General features: G+C 42.3%; 2 protein-coding genes across 2 annotated transcripts; both read right to left on the bottom strand.

The window, feature by feature from the left end:
- Window positions 1–2,059: 2,059 nt before the first annotated feature.
- LOC124704315 lies at window positions 2,060–6,015 on the bottom strand. The gene is made up of 6 exons (XM_047236567.1): window positions 5,750–6,015; window positions 4,675–5,208; window positions 3,727–3,866; window positions 3,479–3,599; window positions 2,714–2,854; window positions 2,060–2,416 (listed from the first exon to the last, which is right to left on the bottom strand). Exons 1-6 carry the CDS (start codon window positions 5,924–5,926, stop codon window positions 2,330–2,332), a joined length of 1,200 nt encoding a protein of 399 aa, XP_047092523.1. The 5' UTR covers window positions 5,927–6,015; the 3' UTR covers window positions 2,060–2,329.
- A 238-nt stretch (window positions 6,016–6,253) lies between these two features.
- LOC124704316 (probable prefoldin subunit 2) lies at window positions 6,254–9,377 on the bottom strand. Its single transcript, XM_047236568.1, has 2 exons — window positions 9,256–9,377; window positions 6,254–6,969 (listed from the first exon to the last, which is right to left on the bottom strand). Exon 2 carries the CDS (start codon window positions 6,918–6,920, stop codon window positions 6,480–6,482), a length of 441 nt encoding a protein of 146 aa, XP_047092524.1. The 5' UTR covers window positions 6,921–6,969; window positions 9,256–9,377; the 3' UTR covers window positions 6,254–6,479.
- Window positions 9,378–18,324: the final 8,947 nt, after the last annotated feature.

Below are 18,324 nucleotides of genomic sequence, written 5' to 3'. Positions count from 1 at the left end.
AGGACTATCTCAAGCAAGAACACTTGCCATGTGAATTGTGGGTGTAGGCAATTTGTTTATACTGACTTTTCTATTTCTCATGCAGCTGGTAAATAAGCATCTCCACATGTCAATTGTAACAACCAATTTGATCCTCACAACTAGATTCATGCAACTACAAAACGATAATAACAACTTAATTGTATCGGGAGAAAAAACAATTTGTAAGTTCTTATAGGTCGACGTTTTAACAAAATTGCATATTTCTACCCAAAATTGCAAAATTCGTGTTTTAACAACGTTGACAGCTCGACGTTGCCCCGCCCCCGTGTAAGATGTTGGATCAGATGTGTGTTGGACTAGAGCCATGGATCCCTCATGGTGGATTTTTTTTGAAACCCACCAACTTAATCTGTGGATTTAATCTTTAAATTTAACTAATATGGGCCCCCTCCAATGTATTTTACATGCAATTGACACCCCTTGTTGTAGTTTCCTGGCTTCCTCCCTGGTTGCTAGATGGTGAAGGAAAGAGATGGAGTGGTGTTGCATTTTCCAGGTCGATTAAAAAAGGTTAGACTAAGAGGTTCCTTTTTTCACAATTCAGATAGAAAAGGCATACAAGAGGACTATCTCAAGCAAGAACACGTGGCATGTGGATTGTGGGTGTACGCAATTTGTTTATACTGACTTTTCTCTTTCTCATGCAACGGGTAAACAAGTATCTCTACAGGTCAAATGTAACAACTGATTGATCCTCGCAACTAAATTCATGCGGCTACAAAACGATAATAACATCTTAATCGTACGGTGACAGCCAGAGAAGAACAATTTCCAAGACAACCTAACTATTCTCATTGATCAAAATACGTATATTTGTACCCAAACTCGCAAAGGTTGTCTTTTGGCAACATCGATGGCTCGACGCCGTCCCCGTGCAAAATGTTAGATCACATGTGAGCTGCTGGATGGTGGAGGCAAGAAGTGGAGCGGTGTTGCATGTACCATGCCAACAACGACGGGTCTCTACGGTGTATCATGATTTAATAAAGATATTTGAAGGTTTTAAATTGGATAATCCGATTTTAAAGTCAAATGTCAAGGCTAATCTCACAATGTTATTAGTTATTGAGTTACCAAATTCGTTTGGCAGCATGTTTAGCTAAGTTTTGCAAGCACTATAACTATCTACCAATGAGAGGTGTATCCCACTATTTTTGTTTTCGGTCCAAATCCATCCTATTTTCAATTTGAATCAGTAGCATTCAAATCCGAAACCAGGCAAAATCCGCTCCGATCCAAATCCAAGAAAAAAAAATGGTCAAAAATACTATTATGGTATAAGTAAAAATTGATCCGATCTGTTTACACCCCGTCGAATCAGATCAGGCACGCGCGTGCTGAGTGATGATGCGTTCGGTTGGATGATTTCGGGTAAGGGTAGCTTTCGCGTAATCCCATCATCGGTCATCCCCCGATAGCGGTGCCCGTGGTAGTGGTTTCGGTTGGCTGGTTGTGCTGCGCTGCCGTGGTCGCGGGCGGTGCGGTGGTCTCCAGCATTAAGTGCCACTCCTGCCCGCCGACCGAGCGGAGGATGGCTGGCTGGGCTGGCCGCCGTTGATCTGCGCTATGGCATGGTTCCCTGTCAACGTTCGATGCACGACTAGCTTTTATTTTAGGGAAAAGACTGGATCAGTCTGATCTTTCTACGGCCTCGCTTCAAACTTTTTCTACAGTTTGTCTTAAACTCCAAGCGATTGGGATTTCACCAAGATTAATTTTGCTGCTGATTGATTACCAACCAGATTACTTTTCCAGTAAAATCAGGGCTAGGAAAGCGAAAGGTTCTACATTTTCCCGTTTGAAACGTCATCTTACAGTCTTGACTTGCTCAGGTCCTACTTTACAGGCATATTTTATACCCCATCCGTTCCGGAAAAAAAATGTCTCAACTTTGCCTAAATTTGCACGTGTCTACATACTAAAACACGTCTATATACTACGCATGTAACAAAAATCTTCACCATACAAAAAAAAACATTATCTAGACAACTTCACATATTCTGATTTCAAGGCCAGCTGACACCAAAACACCTTGACCTTCTATAATCAATAAAAACGAACATGCAGTCTACATAACAGAGCCAACCGAGCCATGATGGAATTTATTCGACCGATTGTTGTAGCACTGTGCGGAAAATAAACAACTCAGGATGCGAGGTTTTAATGCGACGGTAGACCTGAATCATTTAACAGTGATTTTCACTCTCCAGCTAACGAACTAACTGATGTTGCGTATGTTTAAGACGGCGCAGGAGCCAGCAAGACGCAACCATTCCTCTCCCAGCAGTTACTTCTCTGGTGGCGATGTCAGCTGCCTTAGGTTGAACTTGGCAAGCTCTTTGTATCTCTCCACCACACCAATCATGCATATAGTCTGCTCACAATTCAAACAAATGGTTTATCAGAACCTCAGCTGAGACCATCTATCTACTAAAGCTACTATAAAAAGTGATCTCATGTGTGTTCTTTGTAAGGTCGGCAATCATTTGTATTTAGTATGGGTTTGGAAATAGAGAAAGTGCTTTCACAAAACATAACACTAGGGATTTGAGCAGCAACTAATATGAATTTTAATGACAATTGTAGTACTATAAGGTTTTGTTGACAAAGCACTTTCATACAACATAATAATAGGCATTCGAAAGAAATCCAACTGTATTAAAGCATTTACCTTGGCAATCTGGACAATAATAGTCTTGTCAGGGTTGCTGAGGTCAACTTTGTGAGCTTGAGGTATAGATTTTGCTACTACATTTATAATTTTCATTCTATCGATTCCCGTGTTTGACCTTGCTTCATATAGCACAGCAAACTGCGAACAACGAAACAAGTGAGTAAGGAACCATGTAGAATTTTGGACAGGAAAACAACAAAGCAAACAACTCCTATTTGGGCAATTTGCATTGTTCTATAGAAACAATGCATGCCCTAATAAATGATGTCGGTTACTGAAACTGCCTGCAATCGCTTGCTCATAAAGTGTGGCATATTTGTGCTAAACTTTGTGGATGATGAAAGCAAATAAACTTCTTTGGGTCACTTATATGACGGATGAATGGCATTTAGATACTGATTATGTAAACATTGCATTTGGTCTGTACTCCCTCCAGTCCAAAATATAAGGTATAAAGCCTTGACCTAAGTTAAAAGTTTACAAAGTTTGGCATGGTTAATAAAAAAAAATATCAACATCCACCGCATCCAATAAATACACATGAAACATGATGCTGATATTTTTCAATGAACATGGTCAAAATTAGAAAACTCTGACTTAGGACTAAAATAATTAGGACTTAGAACAATGTAATTTGATTATATTTATCTATAAGCAACAACACCCTATATGCCTACTCATGCAAGACAAAATATACCGTAGTCCTACTGCTTTGCCCTATGTTCTTATACCAGACCACATAACAAGCAAGGAGCAGGTTACCTTATGCCCTGAAGGAGATTCTTTGGGGAAGTACTTTTCAACAAGTGGACTAATGGCTCTTGTTATTTCCTCTTCTGAAGCATAACATACCACCTCAGCAGGGCAAACCCTCAGAAGAAACCTAGAGTACAATCAAGATGTAAGTCTATAAGCAAGAAAATAACTGCACACAACATAAGAAATTATGTCTTGAAATATGAGACTTAGTGAACAAGGAATGATAGATTCCAATAACATCAAATATGAACCTGGACATATGTTTGCGAGTTGAGGCAGCCGAAGACATCAAGTTTTGTACAATCTCAACTGGACCAGGGTCTCCGTCTCTTTTGTGCATTTGAATGAAGATGCAACCATTGCAACCTGAATCGACGCTTGCAAAAAGCCTCTGTTTCAAGTATAGTGGTTTTCCATAGTGAGGCAAAGAAAAAATATAATGGGACTAGTATTTTCTGCATTTTCTCATACTAATGAATTGTTTATTGAAGGAGCAATCATGTGCTGCGCAAGATTCTGATTGTCAATTTATCAGAAAACAGTTGCTAAAATGAGAGGTGTCATATATAATTCAGTCGTCAAATAAGTTTTTCTTGTCAAAATTAATTGCTAGGTGTACTTAAGAAGTTATACATAACTGCACAGGGATGTGGTAACAAGAATAAAACAAGTAGCAAAGAATAAAAAGTTAAATACTACGGTATGTCAGTATCAATGAATAAATAGTAAAATACTGAAACTAATTACTACTGAACTGAAATACTGAAATATTTCTATCCACAGCAAGACGAACTCCAAATTTAGGGCAAGTGCAAGAAAACAGTGTGTTTTAGATCTTAAGCACAAAAACATTTCAATGTCCAGCATACATATGATATGGGGAAAGGGATGTGGAGAAGCAAGGATTTTATGAGCATCCCCACCTCGGTTCCAAAATATAAGGTGTATTTTGACTGTCGACAACTGCCTAGGAGCTATGAATAAGAATTGCATGTTTCCATATAAAAATATTGTAAGATATTTATGGTGTAAACTGTACCCAGAATATATGTTAAGCACGTCTGACCAAATTTAGTCATTTGCATAAGTTTATATGGACTACTATCTAACAGAACAAACCACCTTCTGGCTTTCAAAAAAAAGAACAGACCACCTTCTACGTATCTTAAACTGTAACTTAGCTCAAAAAGCAAACAAACCTTTTTCCTGTCTCCCAGTTGTTTCAGGTCCTGATCAATTAAATCATCAATAGGTATGTCCTTGGACGCTTTTGGTAACCCAATGGACTCTTTTGGTTTATCACTGGTCTCTGCTAGTTTCTCAGTGGACTCTTTTGGTATGTCACTAGTCTCTGCTGGTTTATCAGTGGACTCTTTTGGTTCTTCAATGGCCTCAGTTGGTTTATCAGCAGGCTCTTTTGGCTCTGTCTGCTCAGAAACCGGGGCATCTTCCACACGTTGCTTCTTTGGTGCTGATCCATCAGCATTTTTCACCTGTTCTTCATCGTCCTTGCTGGTAATTTCTGAGTTACCAAGTACCTCTTGTTGCTTCTCAGATGACTTGGCTTCACCTTTTTCTGCATCATTTCCATTGCTGGTCTCCTTCACTGAATGATCTGCATCCTCGTCATCAGAATCAGAATCGTCAAACTTTATCTTTTTGTTCAACGGTTTGTCAGGTATGATCTTGGACTTGTCAGCAAACCCTTTCCCGTCGACCAGGTCTTCGTAAAACTGCACATCCAACAACCGAGAATTGCATATCAGCCAGCATATTTTGGCAAGTAATCAACCAGGCAACTTGGCAAAGTATCATCGTTTCCCTTGACACATGGCACAAATAAACATACAACCCTTGCCAGAACAGAAAGGAAAACATAATTGTACAACTTATGGTTAGTTTGTTGCTATATGAGCGAATCACCACCATCTTCCGGAAAAAGTATACCAAGGCTGTACATACTCTAGACAGGAAGATTCAAAGTTTCAAATACAACTACATTACAAGCCACAGTTCAGCAAGCTGCAGTCGTGTTTTTCATTTCAATCAGTCTTCGCATCAATCAACAAGAAGTAAACTGTCCCGCCACAGTAAACAAGTAACTACACTAAACACAACATAGCACTATCAGCGATCTGAAGTGGAACGAATCCCTCCAGCAGCTTCTAATTAGAAGTGACTTGCGGAATTAAGAACCCACACGAAGTAGCACACGTGCTACTCCAACATGGCAATACGACGAACAACTACTGAAGTGTGAACACGGCGTCTTACGGTGTCCAGCAGGGAGATTGCCTCGCGGGTGGCCTGTTGCTCGCGGCCGCCGTCGCAGGTGATGAAGAAGCCCTGCACGCCGGGGCGCAGCGGGTACGCGCCCTTCCTCACCGGTTTCCCGTGGGGGAGGAACTTGCGCTTCCTCCCCTTGGTGTCGCCGCCGGCGGCGGAAGCCATCTTGATCTGGTGGGCGGTGGCTGGCTCGGGGTTTCACTAGGGTTTCTTCTCGTCTCCTGCGTGTCTGTGCTTTGGGCGAGCGTCGGGAGAGTTTGGCCTTTGGGGAATGGCGCTGGGCCGGAGACGCAAGATCGTACGGTTAATATTATTTCACCTCAGGATTATGGGAAAACAAGACCATACTAATATACTATTTCTCTCAACGGATTTTGAAATCAATCTACATTGTAACAAGTCTGGGTGGCAAAATTTCTATGAAATCGATGTTGAATCGACTAACCAAAACATGTCATCAATAAACAAAAACTCCAAAGCACAACAAAGGAAGGACCACCAAAGATACATAAGTCATTCTGCAGCAATCTTCGTAAAATCTGCAGTTACCAGCAAAGTTCTGATCTACTCCGTAGCATAGTCTCCAGTTTTACACACGATGATTCAACACTACTACAGCATACGTGTAGCATGATAACCACACCCAGAAACACAATCTCACTATATCGGTTGACTACGGCAAGGAGCAATCTGATTTTGACAGAGGAACTATGCTCTACTACCCCCCTGCAGGGCCAACAAGAACACCCTGTGCAGAGGCTTCCTTCATGGTGACATCTTCCTCAGCATTGCCGTCACCCTTCCGGATCCTGATCTTGTACTTGAGCTCGAACTCGGTGATCTCCTTCTTTTTCTTCTCCAGCGCCTCCTTCATGCGAGAGACCACCTCCTCAAGGCCCTCCTTGTTGCGGTGCACGGCAGGCAGCACTTCCTTGATGGTCCTCTCCACCAGGACTCCACCAATCATTCTGTAGCAGCGCCTTGTGGGGTCCAGAGGCTCGATTGCGCCAATCACGAGAGAATGCTCGCTCACTTCCATCTCCAGCTCCGTGATCTTGGTGTAGAGTTGGTTCATTTCAGTGCGCATGTTGGCATAAGTATTTGCGACTACTTGTTCATTTATGGGTTCTTTGCCGTCACCACCTGCCCTGCTTGCCATTTTCCTTGTGACTGAACTAGCCGCAGAAAGATGTCACAATGAAAGAAACCTGCAAAGAGAAAATGAACATTCTTATCAGAATCAATAAAAGGAAAAAAAACATTACCATATCAAAAGCATACAGATAACTAACCAAGTGATAAATGTCTTGGAAGGTAAAAGTGAAGAAAACTGATATTAGTCCTAACACATACTAGATGCCAATTATCACTATGACTCAACACTCAAAACAAAAATACACTGCTGTAACAAAACATTCACAAAGAGCATTAAGAGGCAAACATATAACCGGAGCATACCAACAGGCAAGCAATCTTGTGACCAATAGTTGGCAAGCATATTAAAGCAAAGACCCTATGGAGTATTTCTCAGACCTTGTCAGTCACGAGAGAAAGTTGATGTTTGCACGGGAAATATATAGATTACCCAATCATAAACTTTACAGATTCTATACACCACGCTGACCTGACTAAGGTTGAGAGGTCGCTACAGAAACTATCAACCTGACTCAACTGAGAGGCAACAACTAGGTATTTTGGGCTACTTCTGCTGTTCTGTTCGGCCCAATTAATTATGAGTAAACCTGTTATAGCAGCATCATCTAAGGTTATATTCTAGGTCGTCATGATGAAATGGCAACCCTGTTTAGAACAAGACATATTGACACCTTTGCGGTTCAGGACTCAAGGATAATAAGAAGAAATATTCAGAACATGGATGAGCAATGTTAAGAAATTCATACAGGTTTCTGAGCTAGTGAATGCAAACATGAATTCACCATTTGCTCCAGTGAGCAATTCTAATCCAAGCTACGCTGGCAACTGTAACATGAAAACCTTAACTTGGTCTAAACACAAAAGTCTTGTTCCGGCAGATAACATGCTAGTATGCTACCACAGCCCATGAAAAAGAAAATTCATGTGATACTTTGAATTTATGGGCCTGACCAGTCCTGTTTGCATTAGCAAGTCCGCCACTAATTAACCATCCAAGAAAACCATAGCCTGGAATGGACAGTCACAATTCTATTCCACTAGTAATTTCAGGGAACAATACAGACTTCACTGGAACTTATATAATTATATCGAACAAAAACAAAGTATCAACCCATAGATGACTGTTTGGGAAGAAAGCTAATGGGCCCAAGTTTGGCACACATAAGCATCGTTAAGAAAGCCTATAATTAGCTGTGGAAGCCTCACACCCCTCCTGTGACCCACAACATACCAGCAAACTGACCTCTCTCACCTAAATCATGCAGTAAAATTCAGATCTTGATTACCTTATAATCATACATGCGCGGCTAAACCTAATTCAAACAACCTCACGCAAATAGGGTGGCAGAAATGCCAAGACTATCTAGTGAGTAGGTGCGCTTGGTTTGAGGGCAAGGGTGGGTGGGTTGGGATATCATTTTATTTTGGTTGGGTGGGTGGGTGGGATGAGCCAAAAATAAATTGTTTGGTTGGATGAATAAGTAGTTGTTAGGCTTATCCAATTTCGTGTTTGGTTGGAGGGGCGAAGGTGAATAGGTTGTTTTGATGACCTCTGTGCTTCACATGGTTATATTACCCCCTTGTACATAAATCTTAGTGACAAATACTACTACTACAAATCACCACCTTCTCCAATCTACCACTCGGAAAGCTAGAAATACATACAACGATAATATTTAGTATGTAACAGAACTAGAATGCAATCTGCAATGAAATCACGTTTAATTAAATGAATGCATACAGTACAAAGGGTCAGGTAGTTGGTTTAGAATAGCTCATGTGGGCAATCTGGTAGGTATAGGTTGATTACAAAAAAGGCTATTTCATTGTTCCGGTTGATATACACATACATCAGAAGTAAATTATACAAGTAGCACCATAAATTTCATCCAGCGTGAGACATGGCATTTTCTTGGCACGTTAAAGGAGTAATTATAGCAACTGATAAATTGAAGTATTTTGGTGAACATGGTAAAAAAAAGAAGTATTTTGTTGAACTGGAGTCTCGTCATTATCCACTTGAGTGCTTGGCAATAGAGGAATAGGACGAGCGCCGCTAGGGCAGAGAGATGACAGCGCGCGAGGAAGCCAGAGGAGAACCAGCTCGCCTCCAGCGCAGAGAGGAAAGAGTGGAGACGACGCGCAAGGGAGAGGGAGTAAAGTAGCTCGCCGCCAGCGCAGAGACGAGAGAGGAGATCGGAAACATCAATGTTTCGCCGCCCGCTCTCACGAAATCGCCCACATCCACTTCCTCCGACGTTCTCCGATCAAGAATCAGCAGACCAGCAGATAAAAATTCCAATACTATTTCGAATGAGTGGAAAGAGGATGGAGAGTACCTGCTGCGTGCGCCGCCTGATTCACTGCAGCCGTCCGCCACCTAGCAGAGACGTCTCGCCACCCGCCGGCCACCGCCTCTCCTGGCTCGGGTTTGGGACGTCGGAGTTAGGGTCTGCTCCTGGTCCTGATCCAGGCGCAGTCTGCGAGTCAAGCAAGGCGAGATGACCTGGCGGGCTGGGCCGAAAGGACTGAGGCGCCGATCACAGCGCCTCATGAGTTCTTGGGCTGCAGAAACGGATGCACGCCAAATGAGTTCCTCACCCTTGGCCCAACTGTTTCTCCAAAAAACAAGTCTTGGCCCAACTCCATCTTTATCCCGGTTTATCGACCAGAGGGTTCAAAAGGACATTTAGACCAACTGAAAAGTTAAAGCAGTAAGAAACTGAAGTAGATCTAGTAACAAGAGGCTAATAAAATAAGTCAAGAAATAAAAGCTAGATGCGAAGACACGGATCTATCCCGAAGTTTTAAGTTGTCGGCAACAATTCTACGTTTTCGTTGGAGAAGCAAGGTACGCATGTCTTGAAGTCCTCAAACTTCACATTTTTCTCCTTGTGCCCGCCCAGTTCCATTCGGAACTTGCTCAATCTCTCATGGTGAATCTTGAGGCAAGTCTCAAATCTTCATAAACTTTGCTCGAGGAGGATTCCACAAATCAAAAGCTCTAAAATAACGCCTAACCGGATAAGAGATGTCAAATATTTAGGACAACCAAGTAGGTTAGAAGATATTGTTTATTTATGCTCAACTAGCCCAACTTCATTTCCTTCTCTTAAGATATGCTCAACAACTAGAACGGACTTTCACAAATGAAGGGGGGACTGAATCTCATAAATAAAGGCACGTACCATTTTGAAGCTCTACAAGGCCCCACGGTGAAAACACCCTAGTCCCAGCCCTCGTAAGAGGCGGCAAAACCGGTAGCACACATGTCCAAACTGGTCATACTGGCAATTGTCTTTTTTGTTTCCCCGAGATTTCCAAAGTGTTAGAGAAGATACGATCTTCTCCTTTGTATTCGGTTGTAAATGCTAACTACCCTATTATGTCACAATTAACTTGTTTAGGTTAAACAACCCCATCAATGAATACACAATCCCATCTCGTGGATAGGATCTAGAGGCCAGTTCATCCCTTTTAATTGTGTATAGATACACATACCCATCAATGAATACAATGCTTAAGAAATTCCCCCAACCTACACTGAAGGATGTGGCGTAGAAGTTGATCCTAACTGAGCAATTTTGATGGGATTCGTAGCATAGAAAACAAAAAAAATTTCTACCGCAAGAACGAAAACACAAGCCAAGATCTAATCTAGTAGACGGTAGCAACGAGAAGATCATGAGACTAACCCTCGAAGATTTCCAAAGCCTAACGAGATTAGATCTCGTGGTGGATGTAGTCGATCACTTGCCGCTTGCAAAAGCGCGTAGAAGATCTTGACGGTGCCACAATCGGGCAGCACCTCCGTACTCGGTCACACATTCGGTGTTGATGACGACGTCCTTCTCCCCGTTCCAGCGGGCAGCGGATGTAGTATATCCTCCTCGGAATCCCGGCAGCACGACGGCGTGGTGGCGGTGGTGGTGGTGGAGATCTCCGGTAGGGCTTCGCCTATGCGCTGCGGGAGAGGTATGTGGAGGAGGGGCGGCTAGGGTTTGGGGAGAGGGGGGCTTGGGCGCCGGCCTCAAAGGGGGCGGCCAAGGTTGGAGGCTTGAGTGGCCGGCCCCTGATACGTCTCCGACGTATCGATAATTTCTTATGTTCCATGCCACATTATTGATGATATCTACATGTTTTATGCATACTTTATGTCATATTTATGCGTTTTCCGGAACTAACCTATTGACGAGATGCCGAAGGGCCGCTGTCGTTTTCTCGCTGTTTTTGGTTTCGAAATCCTAGTAAGGAAATATTCTCGGAATCGGACGAAATCAACGCCCGCAGTCTTAGGATTGCATGAAGCTTCCGGAACACCCGAGAGTCGCCGTAGGGGGCCACAGCCCACCACACACCAGGCTGGCGCGGCCAGGGTGTGGGCTGCGCCGCCCTACTGTGACACCGCCTCGTTGACCTTCCGACTCCGTCTCTTCGCCTATATAAAGGTCCCTGACCTAAAACCTCGAGACGGAAAAGCCACGGTACGAGAAACCTTCCAGAGCCGCCGCCATCGCGAAGCCAAGATCTGGGGGACAGAGAGTCTCCGTTCCGCACGCCGCCGGGACGGGGAAGTGCCCCCGAAGGCTTCTCCATCAACACCACCGCCATCTTCATCAATGCTGCTCGTCTCCCATGAGGAGGGAGTAGTTCTCCATCGAGGCTCGGCGCTGTACCGCAGCTATGTGGTTCATCTCTCTCCTATGTACTTCAATACAATAATCTCATGAGCTGCCTTACATGATTGAGATTCATATGATGATGCTTGTAATCTAGATGTCATTATGCTAGTCAAGTGGATTTTACTTATGTGATCTCCGGAGACTCCTTGTCCCACGTGTGTAAAGGTGACAAGTGTGTGCACCGTGTGGGTCTCTTAGGCTATATTTCACATAATACTTATTCACCGAGTTATGATTTGAGTTGGATGTCTCTATGAAATTGTGGTGTGTTAGTACCTCCCGTGAATGCTCAAAGTGACAGCGTGGGGTGTTCATTAGTACTTGGGAATGCATCTTTAAGGTTTGCCTACATGATGAATTAGTGTTCGTTATCTTGCCAGAGAGTAATTCAGAGTAGCATAGTGAAGTGCTTATTTATATCTCTTTATGATTGCAATGTGTTTAGTATCACAATTTATCTGTGTGCTACTCTAGTGATGTTATTAAAGTAGTTTATTCCTCCCGCACGGTGTAATGGTGACAAGTGTGTGCATCGTGTTAGTACTTGGCGTAGGCTATGATTGTGATCTCTTGTAGATTACGAAGTTAACTATTGCTATGATAGTATTGATGTGATCTATTCCTCCTTTCGTAGTGTGAAGGTGACGAGTGTGCATGCTATGTTAGTACTTGGTTTGGTTATGTTGATCTGTCATGCACTCTAAGGTTACTTAAATATGAACATTGAATATTGTGGAGCTTGTTAACTCCGGCATTGAGGGTTCGTGTAATCCTACACAGCTAGTGGTGTTCATCATCCAACAAGAGGGTGTAGAGTCTAGCATCTATCTATTTATTCTCGTTATGCGATCAATGTTGAGAGTGTCCACTAGTGAAAGTATGATCCCTAGGCCTTGTTCCTAAATATCGCTATCGCTCTTTGTTTACTGTTTTACCGCATCTTTACTTCCCGCAATATTACTACCATCAATCGCACGCCGACAAGCACTTTCCTCGGCGCCGTTACTACTCGCTCATATTCATTCATACCACCCGTATTTCACTATCTCTTCGCCGAACTAGTGCACCTATTAGGTGTGTTGGGGACACAAGAGACTTCTTGCTTTGTGGTTGCAGTGGTTGCATGAGAGGGATATCTTTGACCTCTTCCTCCCCGAGTTCGATAAACCTTGGGTGATCCACTTAAGGGAAACTTGCCGCCGTTCTACAAATCTCTCGCTCTTGGAGGCCCAACACCTGTCTACAAGAATAGAAGCACCCGTAGACATCAAGCTATTTTCTCGGCGCCGTTGTCGGGGAGGAAAGGTAAAAGGCATTCATACTTCGGTCCCGTGTAATAAGTACTTTTCTCGTTGTCGTGTGTGTGTGCTCGAAGCTATTTCCTTTAGATCCCGCAATTGCATCTTTTTGTTTCTTGTTTACACTAGTTAGGCATAATGGACAACAATGAGCTTCTTATTCTATTTCCTGATTTAAGACATGGATGGTTTGATGCGAAAATTAAAAAACCTATGGAACATATTAGTATGAACGCTTTGAACACCATTGTTGCTAATGATATGGAAAATTCTAAGCTTGGGGAAGCCGGCTTTGATGAGCATGATATTTTTAGTCCCCCAAGCATTGAGGAGAAAATTTACTTTGATGATACTTTGCCTCCTATTTATGATGATTATAATGATATTGGTCTTTTAGTACCGCTCGTTATGGAGGATAAATTTGATTATGATTACAATATGCCTCCTATATTTGATGATGAGAATAATAATGATAGCTACTTCGTTGAATTTGCTCCCACTACAACTAATAAAATTGATTATGTCTATGTGGAGAGTAATGATACTTTTATGCATGTGAATAAGAATGCTTTATGTGATACTTACATTGTTGAGTTTGTTCATGATGCCTCTGAAAGTTATTATGAGAGAGGGAAACATGGTTATATGCATCTTAATAATATTAAGTTTCCCCTCTTTATGTTGAGAATCTTGAAGTTACTCGTGTTTTATCCTCTTATGCTTGTCACTTTGTTCTTCATGAATTCATTTGTGTACAAGATTCCTTTTCATAGGAAGCATGTTAGGCTTAAATTTGTTTTGAATTTGCCTCTTGATGCTCTCTTTTGCTTCAACTACTATTTCTTGCGAGTGCATCATTAAAACCGCTGAGCCCATCTTAATGGCTATAAAGAAAGAACTTCTTGGGAGATAACCCATGTGTTTATTTTACTACAAGTACTTTGTTTTATATTTGAGTCTTGGAAGTTGTTACTACCGTAGCAACCTCTCCTTATCTTATTTTATTGCATTGTTGTGCCAAGTAAAGTCTTTGATAGCAAGGTTGATACTAGATTTGGATTACTGCGCAGAAACAGATTTCTGTCTGTCACGAATCTGGGCAGAATTCTCTGTAGGTAATTCAGAAAAATCTGCCAATTTACGTGCGTGATCCCCAGATATGTACGCAACTTTCATTAAATTTGGGCATTTTCATCTGAGCAAGTCTGGTGCCTCAATAAAATTCGTCTTTACGGACTGTTCTGTTCTGTTTTGACAGATTCTCGCCTTTTATTTCGCATTGCTCTTTCGCCGTGTTGGATGGATTACTTTGTTCCATTACCTTCCAAGTAGCTTTGTGCAATGTCCAGAAGTGTTAAGAATGATTGTGTCACCTCCGAACATGTGAATTTTTGATTATGCACTAACCCTCTAATGAGTTTGTTTTGAGTTTGGTGTGGAGGAAGTTTTCAAGGGTCAAGAGAGGAGGATGATATACTATGATCAAGAAGAGTGAAGAGTCTAAGCTTGGGGATGCCCCGTGGTTCATCCCTGCATATTTCAAGAAGACTCAAGCATCTAAGATTGGGGATGCCCAAGGCATCCCCTTCTTCATCGACAAATTATCGAGTTCCTTCTCTTGAAACTATATTTTTATTCGGTCACATCTTATGTACTTTACTTGGAGCGTCCGTGTGCTTTTGTTTGTGTTTTTGTTTGAATAAATGCTTGTGTGGGAGAGAGACACGCTCCGCTGGTTCGTATGAACACATGTGTTCTTAGCTTTTAATGTTCATGGCGAAGGTTGAAACTGCTTCGTTCATTGTTATATGGTTGGAAACAGAAAATGCTGCATGTGGTGATTGGTATAATGTCTTGAATAATTTGATACTTGGCAATTGTTGTGCTCATATAGAACATGTTTAAGCTCTTGCATCATGTACCTTGCACTTATTAATGAAGAACTACATAGAGCTTGTTAAAATTTGGTTTGCATGATTGTTCTCTAGAGTCTAGATATTTTCTGGTTAAGGTGTTTGAACAACAAGGAGACGATGTAAAGTCTTATAATGTTTACAATATGTTCATATGTGAGTCTTGCTGCACCGTTTTATACTTGAGTTTGTTTCAAACAACCTTGCTAGCCTAGCCTTGTATTGAGAGGAATTCTTCTCGTGCATCCAAACCCTTGAGCCAAAAACCATGCCATTTGTGTCCACCATACCTACCTACCACATGGTATTTCTCTGCCATTCCAAGCAAATACTTCATGTGCTACCTTTAAACAATTCAAAAGCTATTATCTCTTATTTGTGTCAATGTTTTATAGCTCATGAGGAAGTATGTGGTGTTTTATCTTTCGATCTTGTCATTTACTTCCGACGTACTTTCACAATGGACTAGTGGCTTCATCCGCTTATCCAATAACTTTGCAAAAAGAGCTGGCAATGGGGTTCCTAGCCCCAATTAATTAACTTGCATTAATAATTCTCTTCACATGTTTTGCTCTGATTCATCAGTAAGCAACTTAATTTTGCAAATAGACACTCCTTCATGGTATGTGATTGTTGGAAGGCACCCGAGGATTCGGTTAGCCATGGCTTGAGAAAGCAAAGGTTGGGAGGAGTGTCATCTAAAAAATAAAAAATATAAATGAAACTAAAGTACATGTGTAAACAAAAGAGAAGAGGGATGATCTACCTTGCTGTAGAGATAACGTCCTTCATGGGAGCCGCTCTTGAAAGTCTGGTTGATAAGGTAGTTAGAGTACCCATTACCATTCGTTGACAACAACAAACACCTCTTAAAACTTTACTTTTATGCTCTCTATATGATTTCAAAACTTGAAAAGCTCTAGCACATGATTTAATCCCTGCTTCCCTCTACGAAGGGCCATTCTTTTACTTTATGTTGAGTCAGTTTACCTATTCCTTCTATCTTAGAAGCAAACGCTTGTGTAAACTGTGTGCATTGATTCTTACATGTTTACCTATTGCACTTGTTATATTGCTTTATGTTGACAACTATCCATGAGATATACATGTTACAAGTTGAAAGCAACCGCTGAAACTTAATCTTCCTTTGTGTTGCTTCAATGCCTTTACTTTGAATCTATTGCTTTATGAGTTAACTCTTATGCAAGACTTATTGATGCTTGTCTTGAAAGTACTATTCATGAAAAGTCTTTGTTATATGGTTCAGTTGTTTAATCATCATCTTTACCATTGCTTTGAATCACTGCATTCATCTAATATGCTTTACAATAATGTTGATCAAGATTATGTTGGTAGCATGTCACTTAAGAAATTATCTTTGTTATCGTTTACCTGCTCGGGACGAGCAGGAACTAAGCTTGGGGATGCTGATACGTCTCCGACGTATCGATAATTTCTTATGTTCCATGCCACATTATTGATGATATCTACATGTTTTATGCATACTTTATGTCATTATGCGTTTTCCGGAACTAACCTATTGACGAGATGCCGAAGGGCCGCTTGTTGTTTTCTGCTGTTTTTGGTTTCAGAAATCCTAGTAAGGAAATATTCTCGGAATCGGACGAAATCAACGCCCAGAGTCTTAGGATTGCATGAAGCTTCCAGAACACCCGAGAGTCGCCAGAGGGGGGCCACAGGCCCACCACACACCAGGCTGGCGCGGCCAGGGTGTGGGCCGCGCCGCCCTACTGTGACACCGCCTCGTTGACCTTCCGACTCCGCCTCTTCGCCTATATAAAGGTCCCTGACCTAAAACCTCGAGACGGAAAAGCCACGGTACGAGAAACCTTCCAGAGCCGCCGCCATCGCGAAGCCAAGATCTGGGGGACAGGAGTCTCTGGTTCCGGCACGCCGCCGGGACGGGGAAGTGCCCCGGAAGGCTTCTCCATCAACACCACCGCCATCTTCATCAACGCCGCTCGTCTCCCATGAGGAGGGAGTAGTTCTCCATCGAGGCTCGGGGCTGTACCGGTAGCTATGTGGTTCATCTTTCTCCTATGTACTTCAATACAATAATCTCATGAGCTGCCTTACATGATTGAGATTCATATGATGATGCTTGTAATCTAGATGTCATTATGCTAGTCAAGTGGATTTTACTTATGTGATCTCCGGAGACTCCTTGTCCCACGTGTGTAAAGGTGACAAGGTGTGCACCGTGTGGGTCTCTTAGGCTATATTTCACAAAATACTTATTCACCGAGTTATGATTTGAGTTGGATGTCTCTATGAAATTGTGGTGTGTTAGTACCTCCCGTGAATGCTCAAAGTGACAGCATGGGGTGTTCATTAGTACTTGGGAATGCATCTTTAAGGTTTGCCTACATGATGAATTAGTGTTCGTTATCTTGCCGTAGAGTAATTCGAGTAGCATAGTGAAGTGCTTATTTATATCTCTTTATAATTGCAATGTGTTTAGTATCACAATTTATCTCGTGTGCTACTCTAGTGATGTTATTAAAGTAGTTTATTCCTCCCGCACGGTGTAATGGTGACAAGTGTGTGCATCGTGTTAGTACTTGGCGTAGGCTATGATTGTGATCTCTTGTAGATTACGAAGTTAACTATTGCTATGATAGTATTGATGTGATCTATTCCTCCTTTCGTAGTGTGAAGGTGACAGTGTGCATGCTATGTTAGTACTTGGTTTGGTTATGTTGATCTGTCATGCACTCTAAGGTTACTTAAATATGAACATTGAATATTGTGGAGCTTGTTAACTCCGGCATTGAGGGTTCGTGTAATCCTACACAGCTAGTGGTGTTCATCATCCAACAAGAGGGTGTAGAGTCTAGCATCTATCTATTTATTCTCGTTATGTGATCAATGTTGAGAGTGTCCACTAGTGAAAGTATGATCCCTAGGCCTTGTTCCTAAATATCGCTATCGCCGTTTGTTTATCGTTTTACCGCATCTTTACTTCCCGCAATATTACTTCCATCAACCGCACGCCGACAAGCACTTTTCTCGGCGCCGTTACTCATCGCTCATATTCATTCATACCACCTCGTATTTCACTATCTCTTCGCCGAACTAGTGCACCTATTAGGTGTGTTGGGGACACAAGAGACTTCTTGCTTTGTGTTTGCAGGGTTGCATGAGAGGGATATCTTTGACCTCTTCCTCCCCGAGTTCGATAAACCTTGGGTGATCCACTTAAGGGAAACTTGTTGCTGTTCTACAAACCTCTGCTCTTGGAGGCCCAACACTGTCTACAAGAATAGAGCACCCGTAGACATCAGCCCCCTCCCCTTGTCCCTCTTTTTATAGGTGGAACCCCCAAGAGTTGGACTACAAGTCTTCGAATAAGACCCGAAACCAAAACTTGCCTTAAGGTGGGAAACCTACCCAAGGTGGGACTCCTACTCAAGGTGGGACTCCCACCCCTTCCTATGGGGGGGGGTGGCCGGCCACCATGGGGTGGAGTCCACCTGGGAATCCTCCTCCTTAGG

The sequence above is a fragment of the Lolium rigidum genome, chromosome 3 (assembly GCF_022539505.1).
Source record: "Lolium rigidum isolate FL_2022 chromosome 3, APGP_CSIRO_Lrig_0.1, whole genome shotgun sequence".
Lineage (NCBI taxonomy): Eukaryota > Viridiplantae > Streptophyta > Magnoliopsida > Poales > Poaceae > Lolium > Lolium rigidum.
Note: the sequence above shows the minus strand (reverse complement) of the source record. Positions and strands in the feature narration are given on the sequence as shown.

Bases quoted from the DNA above. Each gene is read 5' to 3' on its own strand.
- LOC124704316 (XM_047236568.1), bottom strand. From the start codon at position 6,920: ATGGCAAGCAGGGCAGGTGGTGACGGCAAAGAACCCATAAATGAACAA.
- LOC124704315 (XM_047236567.1), bottom strand. From the start codon at position 5,926: ATGGCTTCCGCCGCCGGCGGCGACACCAAGGGGAGGAAGCGCAAGTTC. The intron at 3,867-4,674 runs GTTTGTTTGCTT...TACTTGAAACAG, and splicing joins AACTGGGAGACAGGAAAAAG to AGGCTTTTTGCAAGCGTCGA. The intron at 2,417-2,713 runs GTAAATGCTTTA...AATTGTGAGCAG, and splicing joins TTATTGTCCAGATTGCCAAG to ACTATATGCATGATTGGTGT.